The sequence below is a fragment of the Hevea brasiliensis genome, chromosome 14, assembly GCF_030052815.1.
Source record: "Hevea brasiliensis isolate MT/VB/25A 57/8 chromosome 14, ASM3005281v1, whole genome shotgun sequence".
NCBI classification, from domain to species: Eukaryota; Viridiplantae; Streptophyta; class Magnoliopsida; order Malpighiales; family Euphorbiaceae; genus Hevea; species Hevea brasiliensis.
Window position 1 is genome coordinate 82,478,966 of NC_079506.1, and position 17,243 is coordinate 82,496,208.

Below are 17,243 nucleotides of genomic sequence, written 5' to 3' on the forward strand. Positions count from 1 at the left end.
AAAATTAATCAAACTAGTTGCTTATCATTAATCAACAAATAATAATAACAATAAATCAGCTGAGCCATAAATAATACATAATCTAATAATTAAAAATATATTATTTATTTGACAGATCTAAATTTTTATCCCTGTTCCTCAATCCCCTACTGTATCAACAGGTAAACTTGTTGGCAATTGGAAATTGGAATACGAGAAGACTTTGCTCTTTCCATTTATCTTTGTTAATTGCTTTTTTTTTTTTTTTTGCCCTACCTTCTTTTTTAACATTTTATTTTGCTCCTTTTTCTAATAAATCATCACCCTTCATGCCTTATTGCAATTTTCAACTTTGGAGTCACTGTTGCCATTATCATGTTCCAGAGAAGAAACAACCACCTCAATCTTTTCTGATTTTTCTGCTTCTTGGAAGGTTCTCAATGGAACAAGTTTAGCCATTTTCTTCATCTCCATGTTCTTGCCCCACAATACCGTATATAAACCAAACACTATCAATGCTGCTCCTAATATGCTGCAATATTTAATATTAAATTGTTAGTAATTCGATAATTAATTAGGCACATAAACATTTTATAATAATATAGAAATTAATAAATTATTTTAATTCCCTATGAAACTATAAATTTTCAATTAATTTTATTATTTTATAAAAAATTAATATACTTTAATTAGCAATATTAGTGTCGTCCCTAAAATTATTAAATTTTAAAGTTAATAACAATTATTTAAAAAATAAAAGATATATACCTCCCGACATGTAGACTTTCATTAAGGAGTAGAGAACCAGCGAAGGCAGTACATACGAGCATTAGAGGGTTAAAAATGGACACAAATAGTGGACCCCTCTTACGTACACACCATGTTACAAGAGTAATCATCAAGCCAGCGACAACCATTCCCTACAATTTAAACCAAAAACATTATTAAACTTGTTTCAAATTCGTATTTAACATGCCAAGAAGATCTAATTAATTTCATTATTTAAATTAAAAATAATAAATTACAACTCAGTAATACTAAAATCTTCTTTAAAATTATAAAATCTCGAATTATATATATATGTTAAAAAAAAATTTTTGAATTTACCGCATATGCTGCTGTGAGCAATCTTATATTCCAACCTAACTTCCATGCACTCCAATTTTTCTCCATGCAAATGGCATAAATAGTAGCTTGGATTGATGCCATCAATGACATCAAAGCTGTGCTTGAGTAGGGATATGGATATCTTGCACTCATCTTAGCCTGAGACCAAAGATATAACTAACATAAAATTAAGGCCATCATAAACTTTAAAAACCATTAATGTTAATTAACATTTATATGTAAATTCACCTGAATGATTAACCATAAGGCATAAGAGAAGCAGTTGCCCAAAGCTAATAAACTACCCAAGGCACGATTGCCATGAGATGATGAACCCAAGTGGCTTTCATGGGACTGATAACGTTTCAGAAGATTAATGTGTGTTTTCCAGACGTTAATTTCTGGTCCTCTGTAGAAGGTAAGCAGCATGGCTCCTCCAATCCCCATTACTGTCCCTAACACTTTTGCCTTTCCTGCTAGAGTTTTTAGTCCCACTTTCTCCAACCTGATCGAAATTCCCAAGATGTTGATCAATAACGTAATTAATTGATGACTAATTAAAGGAAAAGAAATAAGAATTATTAAGTTATTAATACCCAAAAGAGATGGCTAAGATGAAGGTAACAGCTGGTACAAGATTAAACATGGCAGTGGCAAATGTGGCAGACGTCAAGGCTAAGCTTTCAACGTACAAATTTTGAGATAATGATCCCCTGCAATTAAATATTGTATGATACATCAAGCAAATGCAATATCTAAGAAAACGAAGGTTGCATATACAAGCTTACTAACAAGTGTTGATAATACTATAATCAAGGAAAACGAGTTTGGCAGCAGAAACTTACCCAAATAACCCGCAAAGAAATGCTTGAAAGAGTACTGTCCACGTCAGTTTAGGCCTATTATCTCTGTGAAACCCAATCAAGAACAAGTTTAGCATCCAAAATAAGCTGTAAAGAATCAGTACTACTTATTTTTTATTCATTTCTTCTTCATATCCTGGTTTCCAGCTGGTTACTAATCTCTTGCCTACTGGCCAAAAGAACTTTACTTTTACAAAAACTACTAGTTTCAATGAGCTCCCTCCTTCTCTTGAGTTGAATATATATTAACTTCAATGGCAACAAGCTTTCTCATATTTTTCCAACTTGCATGCAAAATATGATGAACAAATGGAATATTTGAATTAATAAGGAAAAAGAAAAGACAAGGGGAAAAAAAAAAAAAAAGAGAAAAAAGAAAAGAGAGATAATAAAAAAATGGTTTAGTTAATTACTTCTCAAAGTAGAGAGCAAGAGGAATCATGAAAGCCGTCGCAAAAATGTATCTGTAGGCAACAATGATCCTCAAGCTCATTCCATCACTGACTGCTAATTTGTAGAACACATTAACACCAGCATATGCCACTTGAACCAACGCCATTACCAACACTGGCTTCAACCCATCCACCAACTTACAAATCTCCATCAAGAACTTCATCTTATATAATCAAAGATTATATCAATCAATAATCCCCCGTCGAAAAAGTAACAAGAAGATGAAGATACTCCTACCTCTTTTTTCACAAGCGACTGCTACCCTTCTTGATCGCTTGCTATCTATACCTACCTTATTTCTTTTGCTTTGCTCTGGATGCTGATATTTATAAGTGGGAAGACTGGTACTTTTAAAACAAGGTTTTCTATTATTATCTGACATTCTATGGATTCAAGGGCTGTGATTTAATGGAAAGTCAATTTTGTTTTCTTTTCTGGGACATGCTTTGGTCATGCATGGTTGCTGTGAGTGGGAGCTAGCGCTCTATACAGTCACGTGGATTCGAGTTCAAAGGCGACTGTTCTTCCGTATCATGCGTCTCATTAATAGAAAATAGGAAATGAAAAACAAATTGGAATTTGGTTCCTATCTCCCTTTCCTATATTTGTTGACTAATACTTAACGTCTGTTGCTGTTGAAAATTAACATATAGATTCATGTATAATTATGTTTCGAATTTCTGATTAACGTTGGAATTCAATTTTCTTTAGGCCATATTCTCATATTTGAACCAAATGTTAAAATTCAAATTTACTTGCATTCAAAAGTATAGACAGATTGTAAATATATACCTTTCAATTTATGTAAGATTTCAAATTCAAGCTTCTTTTTCTCTTCTTTATAAATTAAAAAAAAATAAATTTATTTAAATATATTAAAAAAGAAAATTATTATTTAACTCTATCCATCTATTTTAAAAATGCTTTATTCATCTTTCTTCCCTTTAATGACAAAGAAGAAGCCCGTAAAACACTTGCTATTGGTAAGGATTTGAGCTTGACGTGTTCGGTTCTTGACGAAGAAGTGGTACAAATATTCTTCCATAAACAAATTCATGAGGAGATGGCACCCATTAAGGGTTTTAATTGAGCTGGGATTAGAGTGTTTTTTGGTTGGTGGAGTTTTTTAGATTTTTTTAGTGTTTGTTCGAAAAAATTATACAATAAAATGCACAACGATTTCATTGTAATTATTGATTATGGTGGATCTCACGTGAGTTTCACTATGATTAATAATTATAATTAAACTTTTATATATACAATAATTACACCAAACAAAAATTCGTTCTTTTGGACTTTTTCAGCTAGGGAAGCATGGATTTATGCTTCGGCTTTAATTTTGCTACTACTAGGCTATCTTTAGTTGGTAGGATATTTTGATGGAGAAATTATAAGATGCCCTTGATGCACTAATTTTAGTGTATCATATACTCACACTCACAAGAATTTAATTATCTCATAAATTATGAGATGTGGACTCTATCTCATTGTGAGAGAATGAGCTTGTGCTCTTAAAGAGCCTAATGAAACCTAGTTTTGAAGCTTGTGTTGAGTTTCTAATTATTGGCTTTCGTGGAGACGTTTTCACAATTGTGTTTTTCCTTTTCAATATTTGTAATTATTGTTTTTTTCATCACTAAAAAAAATATTAAATTTAGTAATAATATATAAATTATTTTATATTATTACTACAAAATAATGACTGCAGGTACGCTGCCATGGTTTGAATCAAAGATTTCATGAAGTCGTTTGCAATCCAATTACCAAGTGACGTGCAAGATAACTTTGCAAGTCATTAACAATAACTCATATACGTATAGATTGGGAAGCCCAGTACGGAGACAAAAGCTTTTTTTTTTTATAAGGTTATAAAATAATTGTAAAATAGTTATAAAGTTATAAGATTACATTTATTAATTCACATATATTAAATTATTTCTTTTATTAATTTAAATTATATTATACTAGTATAAAATAATTAATAACTATTAACTTATAATTATTTCAAAAAATAAAAAAAATTTTAATTTCACTTGCTTTCAACTTATAATAATTAATTCTTTAAAAAAACTTATATTAATAATTTATGTCATTAATATATTAACTTGTATTATTAAATTATTTTTTATTTTATTATTTTTTATATAGTAAAGTATGTAAAAATTTTTCTATTTGTTATACTATATATAATTTTGATATATTAAAATTTATTTTTCATTGATACATGATAAATTTATTATTATAAAAATTTTAATCTTAAGTATTTCTATACTATAAAAAATAAAATATTATTATTTAAAAATTATTTTTTAAAAAATATTTGTGTGTTAAAATTTAACTAAATTTATTTTAACAATTATTTATAAAACATACAAAAGTATTAATTATAATATGATATTATTATTAATAATTTTATAATATTTATTTAATAATATATCAGTTAAATCTAATTCGATTTTGGTTGAACTTTAAACCATTAACTCTCTACTTTCACCGTGACCTGACAACTTTGAAATGTTGCTACAAAATAATAGATATTGATAGTAACAATTATTGCTAAAAAAATATGTCAATAATAATAATAATTATTATTATCATATATTTTTTTTATTTCTTATTAGCAATAACTGTTTATATTACCGTTAAATATTAGTTTTATAGTAGTAAAATTAATAACGTTACAAAAATTTTACCGCTAATTAAATGGGAGGATTCAATTTGTTGGCTTTCTGAGTTAGAATCTTGGCTTTAGATTTTTCCAGTGTAGTTTTATTCTTGGAGGCCAACTGTTTGTTAATTTGCCTAAAGACGGATCTTTGGTTTTGGCTATTTCTGAGTTTTTTTTTCAGGCTCTTTTGTGCTGTTTTCGTTGAATTCTCAAGTCGTTGATTGAATTTGCTATTGTCACTTCTTTGGCCACTCTAGCAATCTACGTGGTTTTTGTTGGTTTGTTGATTATCCACCTTTTTCAGAGCTCTGTTGTTACGCAGTTGTGTCAAGAGGATTTTGTTATTTATAGTTTTGTTTATTCTTGTTAGCTTAGTGTCTGCCTTAGGGATCCCTTTGATATCTTGTGGCTTGTTTTGAAAGTTTTGTGTTTTGTCTTTTGTTGGATTTAGCTCGTTGGTGCCTTATTTTATCTTTGGTTCCTTGTTCTCTGATTGTCTTAGTCTTGTTTCACTTCTTGATTTTGTATTTTTGGTCTGCTTGGTTTGTAATTTTGATTTTATTGCCACTTCTTTTAATAAATTTTGACTTATAAAAAAAAAAAATGCAACTGGATTGTGGAATGACAACGAATAGCGTATCTGTGAAAATCATCATATCCAAACTCGATTAATATTTTCAAAATTCAAACCCATCTCAAATCTAATTAAAATTTATTTTTAATAACGTATCCAAATCTGATCATCTAAAAAATATTCTAACTCATTTAATTTTATATATTTTAATAAATAATTTGCATAAAAAATTATTTCTTTATTAATAATTATATTTTAATAATTTAATAATTTCATAAAATATTTAAATTTTATTTTATTTAAAATAAAATATATAAAAATTTATAAATATATATTTATATGATACTCAACATGTAAATTCGAACCAGTCCCAAATCTAATTATATACTATCTAAATCCATTTTATTAAAATTCGATTGGGTCAGGTACCCATAAAATTCAGATCCGTTACCATCCCACTAAATTAGACTTAATTTTATAGGTTTAATCGTCACTCATACTGCATGTAGTGACTCATTTAGAGTTTAGTCACTTTGTTTTCTGATTTGACTCTGTAGGTCTCGCTAGTTCATTTTACTAGCATATCAAATTTTTTACTCAAATAATATGGATAATTATCACCCAAATTTATATGTTTAATTTAAGATTATCTTTATAAAAATAGCTTAAACCAATTTGACTTGACTTCCTATTACTATATATATTCGCTTGTTCTTTCTTATATTATCGACGTGGAACATCCAACAGTAATTATTAAACATTTTTTTTTATATAAAACTGTTTTTCTATATAATCAAATTATAAAAACTAATCAAAATTGAACAAGATAATCATACAATTGTACATATTTTTCTGAGTTCCTGCACCTTATATTATTGATTAATTCAAAATAACTTCAAAAAAAATAAAAATAAAAATAGCCATATGAACATTTTATACTCGAAGTGCACAAATTGTATTGTAATTTGACAATCCATAATCTGTAAAGAATTGGTAAAAGTCAAGTCATGCAATTTCAAAAATTATGTAATATATATTATTAAGTCATTATTAATAGTTGAGTAAAGCGAGTGGAAGAACAAATATGTAAACTTTTTTCCAAAGAGGAGGACGGAAAGTGTAAAAGAAAGAAATGGAAAATGATGTATCTGGTCATCTTTTAGTCCTTTCTGTTGCAAAGTGCTACGCTACCAAACTTCAAAAACTTAATTCTACGGTTTGTATATTAGAATTAAATTAATTCTATGCTTGGATATATAGAAATTTAATTAATTCTATGGTTAATTATGATTTTTTTTTTAAAAAAATGCTTATCAAAACATTTGTTGTCCTACAGTGATTTAGTATAAAGTGTTTATATTATATATAATATTGAGCAAATCTTATTTTCTTGAATTAATTTTTGCGGCAGAGTTAGACCTGATGTATTTGTTCTACAAAATTTGTATAAATTTAAAAATTTTATGAAAATTCTTGAAAATGAGTCAATTATAAGCATTCTAACTACTATAGTTATTATTTTTATCAAATTATGTTGCCTATATGATTTATTTATTTTTTATCAAAAAGATAATATGAATTTAGTATGATAAAAAAATTAATGCATGGTATAATCTCTATTTTTAATTATAATCTAGTCATAAATGAGTAATTAAAGATAATAAATTCTAATTAGATACATTAATTGATCAATTTGAATCTGTCTAACTCAAAGTAACTCATAAATCGCTAGCGAATTGCCGTGTATAACATGTAACTATTAATGTTTTTAATTTATATTTTTTAAATTTTAATATATAAAAATAATGTAATATTTTAATTTTTTATTAATTATTTTAACTTATATTTTTATTACTTTTATCTCTTAAAAAAGATTTTAAAATAGAAATAATTAGTATATATATATATATATATTATAAGTTATCTTATAGTTATGATTACTTATTATAGTATTAATAAAATAATTATTAAATAATTTACAATAAAAAAATGCCATATATCAAACCTGCTATATATCAGCCACGTGACATACTTTAGAAAATACCTCTCTCCTCTCTAATATATATATAAATATATATATATATATATATATATATATATATATATATATATTTCTGAATAACTTTAATAATATCGTGTTTCTTTATATTAATTTAATATATTTATGATAAATAAGTTTAAAATATTTTTATTAAAGTTAAAATTAATTAATAATTTTTTATATTTTTTTGAGATGTAAATAATTAAGTAACAGATCAAAGTTCTCTACCAGAAGAAAATTATGGTCGCACTTTTAATTGATAGCTAAAACCCATACATACCTTTCATCTTGTCCATTATATTACTTCCCTATTTTTCTCCTCCTTCCACTAGAACATCGTTTCTGACAAAGTTAATTAATTAAATTAACCACCGTGAATTAGGTTAATAACAATTTAAACAAGCCTTTCAGATATTATTATGGTGAGGCTGGTGCTATCCAGCTTGTAGCCCACTACAATGAATTAAAGTTTATATAAATGTTGAGTAACTAGTAATATAATAAAATATAGCACTAATTAAACTAATTTTACCCTGTCCTTGCATCTTTTTCTTAAAAAACATATGGTCTTAAATTTAAATTTTTTAATTAATCAATATGATATAATATTGAGGATTCGAGTCCTATTAGTTATTTTTCTTGATAAATTATATGTAAATTTTATTATAACCTCTTAAAGAAATTTGTGGTATGTTTGACCCTGACGAGTATTTACTCACCTAAATTTTTTTAAAAAAAAAATTATCTTTTATTATATAATTTATATTAGATTATGAAAGTATTTGTCTTAGTTTATAAACTAATCAAACTAGTGTGTAAGCTCCAAATATAAGCTAATTTATCTGTTTATAATAATTTTTAAATTTAAAAATTGAGATTTTAAGCTAAAAAGAATATATTGGGAACACAACTTTTCATTTTAATACTTAGAAGCCTTATTTTTATAAATTAATTGACTAAATATTTTACTGTATTATTTATATTTAAAATTTTATAATAAATATCATTTAATATTTTTTAATTATCTCAATAGTAAATATGATTTTATAAGTTAATTTTTACTTAATATATTAATTGATTATTAATTATTTATAAATATTTTAATTAAATATGTAATTATTTAAAATTTTAAATATTAGTACTTATAAAATGATTTTCATGATAACTTTTTGGTCTCCTTCAGCTTTTGTATAAAAAAAAAAGGAAAATAAACAATAATGCTTTACTTTCTATAAATTTCTTGGATCTCCATCCAATCCAGCAAAATCCAAATTTGAGACTTATGCAACAAAGCCAACATTTGTGGAAGAATTGTTTTCCATTAAAAAGAAAAATAATTAGATAATGTTAAGTGCTTTGAAAACCATATCTTATCGAGTGTCGTTATCTCTTTCTCCTGTAAACGACATCGAATTTTATGTACCAGTAACTCCAAGCCTGGAAAGTTGCATTAATACATAAAAAAAAAAAAAGGGAAAAAGGTCAAATGATAAATGAGGAATGTGAATTGTTGCTATCATGTCGTGCATGTATAGAACTCCCTATGGCAATAGAGTCAATGCCTTTAACTTTAAGAGAGAACTTTAGAATTTAATTTGAATCGACAGATCATCAGGGAAAAAAAAAATTTCTTTCTAAAAGAATTAATACAAAATAAATCACACGTCAAAATTAAAACAAAAAAAAAAATTAGAGGACTCATTCTTGGAAAGCACGTCCATAAAGTGTATATCAAGATAAATTTGGAATTTGCTCATGGATCCCAGCTAGTATTAAGCAAGAACCTAATATATATATATATATATATATATATATATATAACAGGGATGAACGCAGGATATTACAGATTAAGGAATCAAAATTTAAATAGTTATATAATTATTATAATTAATAAAAATTTATAAATTATGTTTTTATTAAATAATAATTAATATAAATTTTCTTCTTATAAATTATATATTTTATTAATTTTAAATAACAATAATAATAATAAAATCCTTAACAAAGAAGGTTTATGCCACATCTAGTTTAGCAGATTTACTCCATATATTCAACATATCACTTAAAAGGTTGAATGAAAAAATTTGTTATAAAAACATTAGAATATAAAATAAAATATAAGAAAATCAGAGGCTTTATTTTTTTTTTCCCAATCATTTTCCATTGTCTTTTTTTATTTTCTTTCTATATCCATATTTTTACAGTATTCTAACTAGATATTCGCATTTTGTGATATATAATCATTATTATTTTGTTCACTTCTGAAACTTTTTTAGCATAATAATATTTAAATTCTATAAATTGATTATCATTATTATTTTTGATGTTATTATGAATATTATTATTTTCGAATCGAGTTAAAATATATTTAATTTCTTTTAAAAAAAAATGTGAGGGGGCCATGGTCTTCTTATGTCCTCAATTCTAAAATAAAAGTAATCACAGTCTATCTAATAAAATAAAATACATATACATGGTGATTGTTTTGATTTAAACAATGTAACAATAGAAATTTTTTTTTTAAATTGACTTACTTTGAAATTTAAACTCAAATTTCCATTATTTTAACTATATTAAAATTTGCTAAATAGAAAACTTACCTTTCATATGTATAAGAGTGGGCATGTAAACATATATAAATCTAAATGAGTTAATATTTTTAAGGATGGTTATTTTTTAATCAATAATCTCTAAATCTGTATTTTTTTAATAGATTTTTATTTATTTTTGTTCTATTCTTATTAATAGATATGAGTTTTGTCCCATCTTTTAAGAGGATTTGGTGTCTTATTTTCTGTGAAAATTTAGTATTTCCTCCTTTACGAGGGTTTGTTAACAAACTTTTTTTTTACCTTTTTTTATGATGGAGTTATTTATTAGGCATTAAAAAATACATATTTTCTATTCATGAAGATATCAAAGTTTGATGGTTCTATATCAGCCTCATAAAAAAGCAATGGAGTTAAACAATGGTGAATTGTCACTGAGCATGCTTCCCGTCGAATAGCCAAATTAAATACTCTATCAAAATGATTAGGTCCTTCAAATTAAGATAATTATTATTATATTTTGTATAAGTGATATATTTTAAATTTTCTTAAGTAAAATTATAGAAGTATGAAATTTTATATTTCATAATTGTGTTCTGTCTCTATTTAATGAAATTTCTATCTTTATTAAAAAAAATGAGGAGAATAGGAAAATATTGTCCAATTTAACTTCTAAGAATACGACTTATTTGAAGGTCTAATATTTTTACATCCTTAACCTTAAGTTCCTATCTGATCTTGTATTTTATGCTGGATGGAAAAAAGCAATTTTGCTGATAAATCCAAATATCAAGGTTTTTTTATTATTATTTTTATTTACATTAGGTCCCTAGACTATTTTGAGATCCATTTTTCTACATTCAGAATGATTATTCAATGCATGTATATGGTATTATTCAAGGATTTCATAAGATGAGAGAGCTGCCTCTTAATTTTTCTGATGTTTTCAATAATAGTTTCATGTTCGAACTAATGGATCGATGGCAATTGCAAATCAGAAGAGGAAGGAGGATCATTATTGCACTTGCTGTGTCTCAACACGCTGGTCATTCTTGCAATTGTCATTTGTGTGAGAAGAAATTACCTGCAACTCCAACCTTTCTACTTCATGAGAGGTTTCCAATGGAACAAGTTGAGCGATCGTCTTCGTTTCTATGTTTTTGCCCCACAGCACTGCATACAAGCCACTTACTATCAATGCTGCTCCTAGTATGCTGCAATTTTCAATATTAAGTCATCAACAATTCAATGTTTAGATGCATGCTGAAAATTAACAAAAAATATATATATATGTATATATACCTTCCAAGATATAGATTTTCATTGATGAGTAGGATCCCGCAAATGCAGTAAATATAAGTAATAAAGGATTAAAAACCGACACAAATAGAGGACCCCTCAACTGTACGCACCATATCGTAAGAGCATTCATCGTGCCAGCAGCAAGTATCCCCTACAATTTTAACTTAAAGCATTATTGAAGTTGTCAAAAAAAAAAAAAAAAGGTATTGTTAAAGATATATACCGTATATGCTGCTGTGAACAACCTTATATTCCAACCTAGTTTCCATGCACTCCAATCTTTCTCCATGAAAAGGGCATAAACAGTAGATTGGATTGATGCCATCAATGCCATTAATGCAGAGCTTGAATAGGGTAATGGATACCTTCTACTCATTTGAGCCTAAGACCAAATATAATTAGCATAAAAGCTCATTATCATAGAGGTGAGATCAATTAATAATTAGCATAAAAAGGCATTAAAATAAACTTCAAAGGCTTTGTAGGATGACCTGAATGATTAACCACAAGGCAAATGAAGAGCAACTGGCCAGAGCTAATGCACAACCTAAGGCTCGACTAGCAGGAGATAATGATGAAGCTATCTGGCTTCCTTGGGGCTGATAATGCTTCATAAGATCAATGTGTGTTCTGAAGATATTGATTTCTGATCCCCTGTAAAAAGTGAGAAGCATGGCTCCGCCAATCCCAATCGTTGTCCCCATCACTTTTGCCTTCCCTGCCATAGTTCTTAGTCCCACTTTCTCCAAGCTGAAATATATATCAGAAAACTGAAAGTGTTAAGTGCCCACTATTTAAAGAACAAAAGGAATGAGTATTAATCACTACCCAAATAAGATGGATAAGATGAAGGTAACTGCTGGTAGAAGATTAGCCATAGCAGAAGCAAATGTTGCAGATGTTAAGACTAAACTTTCTGCATACAAATTTTGAGATAACGATGCCCTGCAATTAAATATAATACATCTGTTTAGTTAAGCATATGCAAGATATTAAGAGTTTCATATGCAATATTTATGTATCATCCATAACAACACATTAAAAGCCAATCCTTAAAACATTATTGATTGATTGAATATTGAATTTGAATTTAACTTAATTTTTTTCAAGATAATAAATGGATTTCCAATCTCCCAAAATTTCGCACTTTGATGTATTTTTTAACCCCAAATTTTTGGGATAAAGACTTAATTGAGTTGATGTATTTTTTAAGTATCAATCTAATTCAACTATATAATAAATATAAAAGTTAGGCCTAGTATATAAATTAGAAAGAATAACCTAATTATCTTGCATTTAAATAAAATATTCATAATCAGGATTAGTTCAATTGATTAAGATAAAGTTTCATTATTTTATCGATTTGTAAAACAATTTAAATTATTTTCGGCTTAAAAAATTAAGGAATTTAACCTCAATAACCATAACTAGCTCGTACGGTAAAAAATCCATTAACTTAAAAATTCTTCATTTCTCCATTATTTAAGCTTCTTTTATTTCTTTATCATTAATCTATTATGTTTTAATTATACCTTCTAAAAAATTTGAAATTAATTAATCATTCACAACCTCTATAAAGAGTTTCCCTTTTAATTTATGCAAACATTTTTCTTTGTTTTTTTAGCATTTACTTCAATCATTGTCATATAAAATTTAGCCAATTATTGCATATTAAAAAATATATAATATATTTTATTAGGTATATATGTTAAATTTGAAGGGAGTGCCGATCAAATTATGTATTAATTTATTTTAATTTAAGTTTATATAAGTAATTAAATTATTTTACACTTCAAAATGACTAGTTAAGTCGATATTATAACCCAAATACTTATATTTACCTCTAATTTTTATCTATTCCTAATATGAAACTTAGATTCTCAACGGAAAAAAAAAATGTTATTATCATTCATAAAACTATAAAATTAAATTATAATGCAAATTTTTCAAGAATTTTGTTATAAACATGTTAAATATTATCACTCAAGGCAATCACGTTACCACCAAACTTGATTCAATACATTGAATAGTATTTATTCTTTGAACTAAAAGGAAATAAATTTAAGCTAAACATCAAATTATTTATATTTTAATCTCTATAATGTTCTAGTGCTAGAATAAATAAAAATGGATAATATTTTTATGAAATTTTATTTTTTTGGTAAATTCGCATGTACACATATATTATTTTTTATAAATTTTTCTTATGATGAAACTCACTGATTAAATATATGAATCTCCATATTTATATTTTGAATTTATGATAAACTGAATTTTTAGCAAGAATTTTCTCATTTTTATTTAGCTTTGGGACTAAAAATAATATAATTAAAGTGGAAATAATTGATTTTTTTAATAATCTTCCGGCCAATTGTAAGAAAAAGATGATATTTAATTAAGGGAAAATGATTAATTGAGTTTGGCAGCAAATTGAACTTACCCAAACAATCCGCAAAGAAAAGATTGGAAGGTTACTATCCACGTAAGTTGAGGCCTATTTTTTCTGCAAAATCCCATCCAGAACAAGTGTCAGTTTTCCGTAACAACAATAAAAAATCTCTGCTTTTAATTTGAATTCGTATTTCTTTCCCATTTTGCATGTTTCCAGCTTACCTCTCTCTCTCTCTCTCTCTCTCTCATATTTATGAAGAACACGTTTTCTTTTTTTTCTCTCTCTCTCTCATATAAGTTGAGGCCTATTTTTTCTGCAAAATCCCATCCAGAACAAGTGTCAGTTTTCCGTAACAACAATAAAAAATCTCTGCTTTTAATTTGAATTCGTATTTCTTTCCCATTTTGCATGTTTCCAGCTTACCTCTCTCTCTCTCTCTCTCTCTCATATTTATGAAGAACACGTTTTCTTTTTTCTCACTTGAAATTTTTTTTTCTTATCCGAATCTAATTCTATTATACCTTCAGCCACTGAATCAAATCAGAGCCAAATAAGAACACAAATTTTTATCTGGTATAGTTTTTCTAAGACTTGAAAAAGGAACTAAATCTAGATATGCGAAAGCTGATGCAATACTCTAACTGTAAATAATACAAAAATAAGGACCTCCCTCCTCTTTCAAATGAGGGGAAAAAACTACTTATTCTTCTGTCTTTCAATGGCAACAATCTTTTCTCATGGTGTAAAATCATGTTTAGTTCAGAATCAAAATAGAAAAAATTGAATTAAAAGAAAGTTTACCTCTCAAAGAAAAGAGCAAGAGGAATCATAAAAATAGTTGCAAATATGTATCTGTAGCCGACGATGATCCTCACGCTCATTCCATCACTGGCTGCAAGTTTGTACGTTATATTACTACCAGCGTATACCAATTGAACGACCACCATTATCAAAACTTCCTTCGACCCATATACCAACTTGCGAATTTTCCCCAATAACTCCATTAGATCTGTATACAATCAAAGATTATATATCAGTTGATGATAAACCCTCTTTGAAAAATAGCAAGAAGATTTCATTGCTTTTCTCTAGTTGTCTACCTCTCTTTGTTCTTTTATATTAACCTTGAGGGGTTATTAGTGGTATTTAGGATGGGGCTGGACGTGATCCTATTGGTCCTGGGCTAAAACTTCATCTTGTTTGTGGGCTAGGAGAGCTTCCTCTCACCAAAACTTTATATAGAGAGAGAGAGAAACTTCATCTTGTTTATGGGCTAGGAGAGCTTCCTCTCACCAAAACTTTATATATAGAGAGAGAGAGAGAGAGAGAGAGAGAGAGAGAGAGAGGTGTGTGTGTGCTCACACACGTCTTGCTTATAAAAAGAAAAATAATAAGAAGAAGAAGATTATAAAGAACCGGCTACTTTCTTAACTAATGAATCCCTATCTATATCTAACCTGTTTCTTATGATTTGTATTTAAAAGGGGGATTGGGATTTTAAGACGACGAGCAATATCAGCAGGTTAAATTTCATTAAACAACATTGCTAGACTTAAGAAAGCCATACACTTTTGGAAAAACCAATTAAAGATGTATTTGAAGGATCTGCTGCTGCTGCTGCAGGGATGACAACGGATAGAATATGCGCAAAAATCACCCTATTCAAATTCGAATATGATTAATATTTTTTAAAACTCAAATTCATCTAAAATTTAATTAAAATTTATTTTTAATTACCCAAACTCATCATAATCCCGATTATTATTATTACTTAAAAAATACCAAAATCTATTTAATTTTATATATTTTAATTAAAGATTTGCATAAAAAATTATTTATTATTAATAATGTATATTTTAAAATTTATTATTCCATAAAATATTTTGATTTTATTCTATATAAAATAAAATTTATAAAAATTTATAAATATTATTATAAAAATTTTATATTTAATTAAATATTTATACAAATTGATTTGGGTAATGGATACTTAATATGTAAAACCCAAATCTGATTTGAACCCGTTACGAGTATTAAATTTCAAACTCAAATTCGTCTCAGACCTGATTATATATTACTCAAATTCATCTTATTAGAGTTTGATTGGATTGAGCATCCGTAAAAATTTGACCCGTTGCCATTCTAGTCTACTGAAACTAAACAAATGGACATTAGTTGTGCATCACCTTTACTTACCAATTAAATTGATTTTTTTTTTCTTTTGGTGTTCCGCAAAATTGAATTTTAATTTAAATTGAGTACTGCTCCACTCATTTTCATGAAATCAAAATAATTTGGCTAATTGAGAAAATTAATTAAAGTCAAGGATTTTTATTATTTTCCTTTTAAATCCAAAATTTTACAGAAAAGAAAGGCAAAAGACCGAGGAAAAACTCATGCATATGCAGCGTAAGTACATTAAGGTTTTATATATATTCAAAATTTAAAAAGTTGTTTTGTTTGCAATTTTCTTGATATTGAATTTGTAGATTGACTTGTTATCTCAAATAAGTTTTAACAGATAATTACCCTACTTAAAAATTTAGAATATAAAATTTAGAATAGAGAAATAGGAGTTATTTTATTGAGCTCCTAAATTAAGTTCATGGACAAATTTTTCTTTTTCTAATGGGATAAATTTTTGTACTTCCAAAACTATCTTATCATGATCAAGCCCAAAAAGAAGGTTTTATAGGCTCTAGACAAATGTTTTGTAGGTTTTGTAGGGTCTTTGATCGCATAATATCAATGATGAGATTTACTCATGTTATAATAGGCACGAAAATTTAAAGTACACACGCAATCACATAATCACATAATATAAGGAAAATAATACAAGATTTATGTAGTTCGATCATAAGATTTATATCCATGGGCAAGATGAGAGAAAAAGTTTCACTATCTTATCATGATCAGGCCACAAAAAGAAGGTTTTATAGGCTCTAGACAAATGTTTTGTAGGTTTTGTAGGGTCTTTGATCGCATAATTATGAACGATGAGATTTACTCATGTTATAATAGGCATGAAAATTTAAAGTACACACGCAATCACATAATCACATAATATAAGGAAAATAATACAAGATTTATGTAGTTCGATCATAAGATTTACGTCCATGGGCAAGATGAGAAAAAAAGTTTCATTATGATGAAAAAGAGCAAGATATAATTACTCAGAACTCTCAAATCCTAGCCCCATTGTGTTTTCTGAATATCTCATAAATCTATCACAAATGATAAAATATTAATATTGATCTATACTACAGACCCCACTTTTTATTTCAATTGGGTCACAACATGAATCTTTTAGGTCAG

General features: G+C 27.0%; 2 protein-coding genes across 2 annotated transcripts; both read right to left on the bottom strand.

Annotated features, from left to right (window-relative positions):
* Positions 1-264: 264 nt before the first annotated feature.
* LOC131173281 (WAT1-related protein At1g68170-like) lies at positions 265-2,565 on the bottom strand. The gene is made up of 7 exons (XM_058135360.1): positions 2,363-2,565; positions 1,932-1,994; positions 1,683-1,799; positions 1,336-1,591; positions 1,087-1,245; positions 748-899; positions 265-511 (listed from the first exon to the last, which is right to left on the bottom strand). The coding sequence occupies exons 1-7, from the start codon at positions 2,563-2,565 to the stop codon at positions 307-309; spliced, it is 1,155 nt and encodes a 384-aa protein (XP_057991343.1). The 3' UTR covers positions 265-306.
* Positions 2,566-11,011: 8,446 nt separating this feature from the next.
* On the bottom strand, positions 11,012-15,013 carry LOC110664988 (WAT1-related protein At1g68170). Its single transcript, XM_021824915.2, is given in 8 exon segments — positions 11,012-11,448; positions 11,537-11,570; positions 11,573-11,687; positions 11,760-11,918; positions 12,028-12,286; positions 12,365-12,481; positions 13,977-14,039; positions 14,730-15,013. Coding segments are annotated over 8 exon segments (1,149 nt in total). The 5' UTR covers positions 14,933-15,013; the 3' UTR covers positions 11,012-11,249.
* Positions 15,014-17,243: the final 2,230 nt, after the last annotated feature.